This window comes from Sinocyclocheilus anshuiensis, unplaced genomic scaffold, assembly GCF_001515605.1.
Source record: "Sinocyclocheilus anshuiensis isolate Anshui unplaced genomic scaffold, SAMN03320099.WGS_v1.1 scaffold481, whole genome shotgun sequence".
Taxonomy (NCBI): Eukaryota; Metazoa; Chordata; class Actinopteri; order Cypriniformes; family Cyprinidae; genus Sinocyclocheilus; species Sinocyclocheilus anshuiensis.
In genome coordinates, this window is record NW_015539907.1 from 235,712 (window position 1) to 245,975 (window position 10,264).

The following is a 10,264-nucleotide window of genomic DNA, read 5'->3' on the forward strand; positions in this document are numbered from 1 at the left end:
CAGGAATATAGCTTGCTGTCTCTTTAAGAGCCGCACAGATCCAATTTACTGTTATACATGTATTTTCATTCTCAACTCTTTAAGTTCATTTATTACATAACCGACTGGGGTTTACGTGAATAATCACTAAGCGCCGCATTTTGACACATTTTTGCGTGTATTTGACCGTTTAGTAGCGCACCTTGAGCTAAAAGATGACTTTACATGTCCGTGCTCTGTTCCGTCTCTGAGCGCATGCAGGAATAGCACAAGTTCTGTTTCACGCTTTTAAAAACATGAATAAATCTAATCAACTTAAATAAATTAAGCATGTCCCATCTGGCAAAAGTCACGTAACATGATTTTACTGATTTGCATGAGAAATTGGGCTTTTAAAAGGAGCGAAAGCCCACCACTGGAAAGGGGGTCGGAATGGGGCGCAATAATCGTTTTATCTCGATTATTGTATTTTCATAATCATTGGAGGCCAAAATCAAAATCGAAACTGTATTTCGATTAATTGCACAGCCCTAAAATATATAACATATATTTCTTACATATATACATCTATGTGTGTGTATTTATAAATATATATTGTACACACACACACACATATATTATGTAAACATATATATATATATATATATATATATTTGGATGTGACTAATCACGATTAACCGCTTTGACATAACAATAAAAACAATAGTAAAACAATTAATCAATTTATTCACCCCCATCATTCTAAACCAGTTCTCTTTCAAACAATCGCTTGGTATCTCACTATGGGAATGCCCCCAGGCGTAATAGACTATGGAAACACCAGTTACACCACGTCTGTCCGAAGGACAGACCAATCACAGCTTTAGTTTAGTTTAGTTTAGTTTAACTTTATTGTCTGTCCAGATTTCCTGAACAGAAATTCATCTTTGACACTGGCATAGAAAATACATCCTAACAAATAATACTACACATTCACATATCACAACAAAAAAAAAAAAAAAAAGCTCATGACAAGGAGTCCACCCCCTTCCTATATATACAGCTGTGATCCCCGAAACGGCATTCTTGTTCTCTTCCCCCTGAAGACTTTCCTTCAGCACCTAGGCTGCGCTGCTTTCAGTTCGTAGACGTACCGTCAAGGTTGACGTTGCCGAACGCAGTGTAGTCAAAGAGTAAAACAAAAAAGAGAAAATCTGTTGCAGATTTTCTGCTCTTTACTGAGCTTATTTGCTTCGCTGTTATTAGCGGTGTTTCCTATCCTAGCTAACATGTTAAGGCGAGCTAAGTTTAGGGGATATTTGACTCACCATGTCGGTGTCCAAGGTCGCGGCGGAGAAAGGGAAGGATGACCCTTCACGCTCATGTCCGGCAGCATGTGGATTTATGATCTCGGGCAGGGATTTGCATCCAATGTGTATCGCATGCATGGGTGTCAAGCATGTCCAGGCTGCGCTGGCGGATGGGGAAAGTTGCTCCCACTGTCGTGTAATGCCGGCCAGGATTCTAGAGAGAAGGCTTCAAGTGGCGGCATCTTCCAAAGACAATTCGGTTCTCTCCGCGGTCCCTCCTTTGGCAAAGGGGGCCCAACCCTCTCCCCCATGTGATCTTTCTTCGTGGGGGGATATTATGGATTTGGAGTCCCCTGAGTTTGCACTGCTTTTCGACCAGCATTTGCTTGCAGATGGCGATGAGGTCAAGGGAGATGAGGAGAAAGATGAAGAGATGCTAGCTCACCTCCTCCGAAAGGAGCCGGATGATGCTATCCTGTCTGCAGCCCAAGTGTCCAGGCCCGTGAGCGCGCAGAGTGGCGATGTGGCGTCGACGGTGCTGGATTGCGACCTAGTCGAGGTCTGTAAACGTGCTGCAGCTCCCGGGGATCCAGGAGTTAAACGGGATATCTATGACGGGAAAAGGCTCCCTTCCCGCCTTCCCCCGGCGAAACAACTGTTTCCTGCTGTGCCGGTGTGTATAGCAGAGATGAAGCGTTCATTGGATAAACCCTTTTCTTATCGTGTGCCCGTCAAGGGTTACTCGTGTCTCGATGTGAGTGAGATACCCTCCTCCATTTTCTTCTTCAGAGGAGAGGAAATTGCTCACTTTGTGTCCTGTACTAGCATTACGCTATTATGTAAACGAGACACGATCCTTCAGAAAAGATGATCAGTTATTCGTTTCATGGGCCATTCATTGTAAGGGGTAAGCCGATCTCCTCACAGCACCTCTCCCACTGGATGGTGGAGGCTATTGAAATAGCCTATACATCTATGGTTTATCATTCCCCAGAGGGCCTTAGGGCCCATTCTATACGAGGTATTGCTACCTCATGGGCGTTGTTCAAGGGGATTTCGGTGGGAGATATTTGTGCGGCGGCAAGTTGGACTTCCCCGCATACATTTATCAGATTTTACCGTCTTGATGTCACTGTGCCTTCATTGGCTCATGCTGTTCTTAAAGTTGGCTCTTTGGAGAATTGAAAGGTTGTTTTTCTTCCTTTTTGAGTCTGTTCGGCGGCTTCGGAAAGCATGGGTTACGGGAGTTGGCTATATCATTCCCATAGTGAGATACCAAGCGATTGTTTGAAAGAGAACGTTAGGTTACTTGCGTAACCCCGGTTCTCTGAGAACAGAGCGAGGTATCTCACCAAGCTTCCCTACTCGCATAACACGGGGGAAGAGCGAGCTTAGAATGCCGTTTCGGGGATCACAGCTGTATATATAGGGAGGGGGTGGGCTCCTTTTCATGAGCTGTGATTGGTCCGTCCTTCGGACAGACGTGGTGTAATTGGTGCTTCCATAGGCTATCATGCCTGGGGGCGTTCCCATAGTGAGATACCTTGCTCTGTTCTCAGAGAACCGGGGTTACGCAAGTAACCTAACGTTTTCTGTGAACCATTCCTTTAATACAAAGTGACATTATAGTGCTTTTAAATTGTATTTATTCCAGCCTAATGGTTTATAGGTGTGTTAAAATATTAATAATACCAAATTAAGTATTTAAAAAAAATACTAGTAAAGTTTATATATTACTTCTTTGTCTTTTAGCTAAAAGCCAAGACTGAGATGCTGTTGTCTGCTGAAGCAGCAAAAAATGCCCAGAGAGCAGACTTGGAGAACCACCTAGAGACTGCCCAGAATGCATTGCAAGATAAGCAGCAAGTATGTACTATTGCTTTGACACCATTTGAACCTAGTGTATTTATATCAGTCCAATATAAGAATGTCATTTTGTTGTAAGTTCAAAGTTGTTGTTTTTTTGTGTGTGTGTTTCTGCAGGAGTTGAGTAAAGTGCAGGCTCAGCTGGAGGAGCAGGGCCGCAGGCTGCAGGAGAAGCAAGAGCAATGCTCTCAGCTGGAGACCAGTCTGAAGGACAGCAGAGACAAACTGCTGACTGCAGAGCAGAGGATAGAGACACTGGAGACCCAGACCAAGGTCAGCGTCACTGCAGCACATTTCTGCTTCGTCATCGTGACTTCATTTTGAAAATGTTACAGGCCTGTTGTGATTGTTACAGATATCAAACGACTGTATTGATAAGAAAGTGGTCTTGAATTATTTCTTTGCTGTTTTTTATTGACTATTTACCTAATTATAATTACATGGAAATAATTGCAGTGTTTATTTGATTGAGAAATACTTGAAAGCTACATGCCATTGTCTTAATTTAATCTTTCAATATGCATTGTATTATGCATTGAAATTTCTGTGATCAGATGTTTTTTCTGTGTGTGTTTTTGTCTTATATAGAAAGTAGAGGTAGAGTTAACTGAACTCTGCTCTGGAAGGGAACAGGCTCAGAAGGAGCAGCAGATGCTGAAGAAGCAGATCAGTGAGCTGGAGATGAAGACAAAGGAGCTGAACCATCTTTTAGACTCTGAGAAACAAGAGTAGGTACCTCATATGGAAAAATGTACAATGTTAAAGAAAGAAATGTTTTAATGAGCAGTTTTCTTTCCAATCTTGGCTTATTTCCTTAATCTGATTGAAGTATTTAAGTAAAATACATCTTAGTTTATTAATTTCTCTGAAAAAAAGATTGTACAAATGATATGTGTAAATGCTTAATTTTAAGAGTATACTAATATAACAGTTTGAGGTCAGTATTTTTTTTTTTAATAAATGAATACTTTTTATACAGGATGCATTACACTGATCAAAAGTGACAGTAAAGACACATAATACAAAAAAATCTGTTTCAACTAAAAGCTTTTCTTTTGATTCATCAAAGGATCCTGAAAAAGTAAATAATGTTTTTCACAAAGATATTAAGCAGCACAACTGTTTTCAACACTGATAATAAAAATAAATGTTTCCTGATATTAAAATATATTAAAATGAAAAACCATGATTTAAAATTGTAACATTTCCCAAAATTATTTTTACTGTATGTTTGATAAAATAAATGTAGCCTTGGTGAGCTTGGTGATTTTCAAAAACATTAAAAATGTAACCAACCCCACACTTCGAATCTAATTAGTATAGATCACAGGTGTGACTTGTCGATCTTTCCTTTCCTTTCTGTCTCAGAGCTGCCACCCAGCAAGAGGAGTTGAAGAAGAAAATGTCAGCCCTCTCCCAAACAAAACAACAGCTGGAGAAGGCAGAGCAGAAGCGTGCAACACTGCAGGCCAGCCTGGATAAACTGTCTCAGGAGGGTCAGAAGCGGCAAGCAGAGCTGGACAAGAAAGTTCAGGGTCTGAGTGCAGATCTTAAGAAAACTCTGGAGGAGAAGGAAGCTCTGACTAAAGAAATGGCAATGGTGAAAGAGGCTCTGAGCAAAGCTTCTAAAGCTCTAAAAGAGAGCCAGACTCAATTGGAGGCAGAGAAGAAGAGCAGCAAGGCCACTTTGGAGGAGAAGGTGAGAAGTTTGGCCCCCAAAAATATTTGGATACTTGTGTATTATAAAAAAATTAAATTCATAGTACGACATAAAAATTATCAAATCATTTGCTATTATTTAAAAGTAGTTCAATACAAGCACACTTTTTTTCATGCAAACCTTTTCACAGAAATTTAAATATCAAGCTTTCTCTAATTTGTAGGAAAAGTTTTATCAGAAAGCACAGCAAGAGCTTCAGAAAAACACAGAGACCACTTCTAAAGAGCTCAGCCGTGTCAAAGGTCAGCTGGAGAAATCAATAGAGGTAAGATTGTGCATTATAACTCCATTTATATTTCAAGAAAGCATTGATTATGACCTTTATGTAACCTCATATTAGAGGAATCTTGATATTTTGCAATTATGTTGAATCTTTTAGGCAGAAAAGGGGCTTCAATCTCAGCTGACTGCACTGAACACTCAACTGAAACAGTATCAAGATATGCTGAAAGAGAAAGAAAATAGTGTACAGCAGCTACAGGCAGAGCTGAAGACTACTCAGGGATCCTTTAGCCAGGAAGTGAAGAAATTTAAGGCGCAAGTGTCCGAGCTGCAGACTTCCTTCACTAAAAAGGCATGTAGAGTTTCCTTACACACCTATGTGTCATAAAAGGCACTTAAATGTACTCATAGCATACCCAAATTGACTGATTTATTTTCTGTCCTTAAAGGGATAGTCCACCCAAAAATGAACATTCTGTCATTATTTACTCTCCCTCATGTTGTTTCAAACCTGTATGATTTTCTTTGTTCTATGAAACATAACAGAAGATATTTTAAAGAATGTTGGTAACCAAATGGTTTTGATTTCCATTGGGTTCCATTGTATTTTATACTGTGGAAAATAAAAGAAGATATTTTGAAGAATAGTTGATAACCAAACAGTTTTGGTTCCCACTTGTTTTTCAGTGAGAAGTCAATGAGAACCAACATTCTCTTTAAAATATCTTCTTTTGTGTTCTACAGAAGTAAGTCATACTTTGGTAGGAGGTTAATGATGAGTCCCTGCCATGTTGTTGGACATTATGACTGAACTTTGTGTGAATCAATTGAATTGTGTTTCAGACTGAAGAGGAGGCAAAGCTGAAGGAGCAGGTGACGACATTGTCTAAAGATCTCAACTCCGAGACGAATCACTGTGCAGAGCTGCAGAAGACCAGTGACAGCACCAAAGAAAGTCTCGCCATCCTTCAGTCTGATTACTACGGCAAAGAGTCTGAGCTCTCTGCTGTACGCCAGGACCTCAAGGTCTGTTTTATAAAGTAGGAGCACATCTTAATAAATGATTCCGTGCAGTATCTGATTATTATCTTATTATTTGTCATTTAGGTGTGTGAGGAGAAGCTGGTTCTAGCTCAGGAGGAGCTGGTGGCCAACAGAAACCAGCTTAGTGCTCACGAAACCCAGATCCAGGAGCTAAAGACGGCCCGCACGGAGCTGGAGAAAGGCCTCAGCAAGAGAGACGAAAAGATCAAAAAGCAGGTGGAGGCTCTACAGAAGCTCCAGAAACAACAGGTAACAAAATATGCTGCAAATTTTTGAGATATCACCGTTGTGCCCTCAAGCAAGTCTTTGAACCACAGATTTTCCTGTGGTGTGAAGGTTACGGAAACAAATGCCACTTGGCTCGATTGTGTGGCGATAAATAAAGACTCTGTTCCAAACACAGTGAGACTACAATACAACCTTCTATTGTGAGCAGGAATTGTTATAACTTTAATTTGCTTGCCATCACAGACATGGAGAATGGAGTTGTTCAGCTGACTGTGTCTTTTGTTTCAGGAACAAACTGAGGAGCAGCTGAAGAAGGAGAAGGCTCAATGCGAGGAGCTCAAAGAGTGCCAGAGCGCTCTGGAGAAGGACAAAAACAAACTGTCTGCTGATCTTAAAGCTCTGGCCGAGAAGAATGAGAAGGTCAGACTGATCACCTCTGACCCCAAATCACTTTTATGAATCATAGCAGCCTTAAAATCTGCTACTTAAAGGTGCACTATATGTTGTTTCACTGTAAAATATCTACCATTATTAATTAATTGCTATTTTTCCCACAAAATGCTAGTACTTTGAATGAATCCTATCAGTGTCCTAAAAACAGCTGCTTTATTCTAAGCAGAGTCACCCCTTGATAGGGACCCCCATGATGAGACTTATTATTAATACTTTTTAATGTCCAGCCAAAGTACTTAGTTTATTTTACTAAGCTATTTTTATACATTTTCAGTTACTCAAAGTAGTTATGACAGACTAATATTTTTGTAATGGCATCTTGTAACTGAAACATTTTGTATGAGACTCTACACTACTGTTCAAAAGTTTGGGGTCCAAGGCTCCATTTATTTGATTAAAAGTAAAGAAAAATCTGTAAAATTGTGAAATAGTATTACAATTTACATTTAAATATATTTTAAAATCTAATTTATTCCTCTGGCAAAGCTACTTTTCAGCAGCCATTACTCCAGTCAGTCAGTGTCACATGATCCTTCAGAAATCAATCTGAAATGCAGATTTGGTTCTCAAGAAACATTTCATTTTCTCAATGTTAAAAACGTGCTGCTTAATATTATTGTGGAAACTCTGATACTGAACAAAAAACATGTTGTACCTTTAACTGGCATGTCATTGTTTTTCATTCTCCACTGCTTTAAGTAGTGGTCGACCGATATATCGGCCGATATTTGGCATTTTTCAAATAAGTTAAGTTTGAATAAGTTAAGATAAGTTAATAAGATAAGATACGTTTTTCTGTTTGGCCGATGCGTTCGAGGCGGGACTTTTATTTTGACGGCGGCAGCGCCTGATTACATAGTGATCACATTCTCCTTGTTCGCTGTCATCGTTCAGTTCTGTCTAATACGGATAGAAGTCTGTCTAGTAATCCGATAGAACTGTTAAACAAAGGAATTAAAATGTATACAAAAATTATTATAACGATTGCTTTTATAGTATTAGTAATAGAAAGGCAAACATTATAATACTTTCTCGTTTGCCGTCAGCATTCAGCAAATACTAATTTACATAATTTAAACAAATCTTTGAATGGCTAATGAACATTTAATTTCACAAACCTTGCAAACTTAGTCGAATCCAGTTGTGAGATCTTGTGAAGTGTGCATGTGACCTGCATGATCGCGTGTTCTCTGTGACGGACGATCCGTGTTAATTGAATGCTTTAAACGTAAATTCGTGATTTCAAATTATGCTGCACTTGCCCACTGTCATATTCATGTCATTTTCACTGTGTGCTGTATGTATGATGTGTGTTATGAGTGTTACCTTGGCTTTATTTGAAAAAATATGATTCCCAATGCACACAAACTTCCCAGAATACTGAGAGCTCTGTTGGTTACAGTTTACTTCCTTTTTAATTATAAAATTATAAAAAATATTTATTTATTTGTGGAAAATACTTTGTCATCTAAAGTATAAGTATGTTTATTTGACAAAATTATTTTTGAATCCATTTTCAAATGATTTCTTAAATATTAATTAAAATAAATACAATTATATCGGCTTTATATCGGCCATCGGCCACCCGGCTTTCCAAGATATCGGCATCGGCTGTCAAAAAAACATTATCGGTCGACCACTAGCCTTAAGTATTTTGATGACTTTTGGATTCCTATGAATTGTGTAGCATAGTTTGATGATCTGGGCTTGTATCCATAGTGTTACATGTTAACATCCAACTATGTTTATAACTGACAGAATTGTCTATGTGTCTCTTGCAGGAGCTGAAGGAGCTCCAGGCAGCGAAGCAGCTGTTGATCCAGCAGAAGGTGGAGCTGCAAGGGAAGGTGGAGGCAGCTCAAGCATCTCTGGAGCAGGAACAGAGAGAGCATCAGAAAACCAGAGACTCCATCAAACAAAAACAGCAGCAGCTCAAATCTGAGACGGACAAACTACAACAGCAACTGGTACTTATAATACCAACTTCATTGATTTAATTATTAATTATTACTGTAATAATATTATTATTAATCATTAGCAAGTAACCTCTATTGCTGACTTATATGCTGTAGCAAAAATGCTTTCTAAATTTTCCACAGAAAAGCTATATTATCTTCTTTCTCAGGCATCAGAAGTGAAGGCTAAAGAGGAGGTGGAGAAGCAGAGGGAAGAGGCGGAGGTGAAGATATCTATGCAGGTGGCGGCACTGAACGAGAACATGGCGACGCTGAAGCGAGAGTGGCAGAGCAGCCAGAGACGGGTGGGTGAGCTGGAGAAACAGACGGATGAGCTGAGAGGGGAGATCGCCGTGTTGGAGGCCACCGTCCAGAACAACCAGGATGAGAGGCGTGCACTGCTGGAGAGGTTTGACTGCTCTAGATACTTTTTCGGCATAAAAACACAGAGAAAAAGGGATGATCACTGTCAATTTGATCCTTTTCCAGGTGTGTCCAGGGTGAGGGTGAGATCGAGAAGCTTCAGGCTAAGTTAGTGGAGATGCGCAGGAAGTTGGATGACACTACAGCCGCCATGCAGGAGCTTGGCCGGGAGAACCAGTCCTTACAGGTCAGACTGACGCCAACCCTAGACTGAAATTACTGACCTTACAATTCCGTTTTGGTGTTGTTTTGCGTCTCTAGCTAAGGAAACTTCATTTTTTTTGTCAAATGTGGCTCCTTTTTCCTGTTCCAGATAAAACAGTCACAGTCCCTCACGCGAAAGTGGGCGGAAGATCACGAGGTGCAGAACTGTATGGCTTGTGGGAAAGGCTTCTCTGTCACTGTCAGAAAGGTCTGCATCATGCATACACACACGCTCACATTCTTATTTGATGATGCAGCCGCTCGAATGGATCAAAGTATGAGATCAATACAGTGTTAATGATCTAAAATATTGATCCGTGCTCCTGCGTTCAAAGGACTGTGATCACATGACATGGTGCATCAAAGCACGTTCCACCAACAAAAGCGTATCTGTTTGATGTTCTCAGGAAGTCATTGCCAATGAATCATTCTTACATCCACATCAGGCTCGTGTCATATTTATATTAGCCAATAAAACAAGGATTCTCAGTGTAACATTGTGAATTAGTTTTTTTTTTAGTAATATTAATTTGAATGATCTGATATTATTTCTTAAATCATCTGTATTTTAGTCTATGCCTTTTTACAATTAATGCATATAACTATTATTTTTATTATTTATTCACATAAATGGCTGACCTGCACGATGGAAGGCACACTACAAATAATACTTCATGATAATAATAATAATAATAATAATAATAATAATAATAATAATAATAATAATAATAATAATAATAATAATAATAATAATAATAATAATAATAATAATAATAATAATAATAATAATAATAATAATAATAATAATAATAATAATAATAATAATAATAATAATAATAATAATAATAATAATAATAATAATAATAATAATAATAATAATA

At 38.9% G+C, this 10,264-nt stretch overlaps 1 protein-coding gene across 1 annotated transcript in view; it reads left to right on the forward strand.

The window, feature by feature from the left end:
- LOC107686240 (early endosome antigen 1-like) overlaps positions 1-10,264 on the forward strand; it is a 26,996-nt gene that overhangs the window by 14,427 nt on the left and 2,305 nt on the right. Inside the window, exons 16-28 of the mRNA XM_016483159.1 lie at positions 3,021-3,134; positions 3,252-3,407; positions 3,723-3,862; positions 4,503-4,833; positions 5,018-5,119; positions 5,234-5,428; positions 5,920-6,102; positions 6,184-6,369; positions 6,637-6,768; positions 8,583-8,768; positions 8,927-9,165; positions 9,246-9,366; positions 9,493-9,591. Of these exons, the coding sequence (XP_016338645.1) occupies positions 3,021-3,134; positions 3,252-3,407; positions 3,723-3,862; positions 4,503-4,833; positions 5,018-5,119; positions 5,234-5,428; positions 5,920-6,102; positions 6,184-6,369; positions 6,637-6,768; positions 8,583-8,768; positions 8,927-9,165; positions 9,246-9,366; positions 9,493-9,591 (2,184 nt within the window). The remainder of the gene's footprint in view (positions 1-3,020; positions 3,135-3,251; positions 3,408-3,722; positions 3,863-4,502; positions 4,834-5,017; positions 5,120-5,233; positions 5,429-5,919; positions 6,103-6,183; positions 6,370-6,636; positions 6,769-8,582; positions 8,769-8,926; positions 9,166-9,245; positions 9,367-9,492; positions 9,592-10,264) is intronic.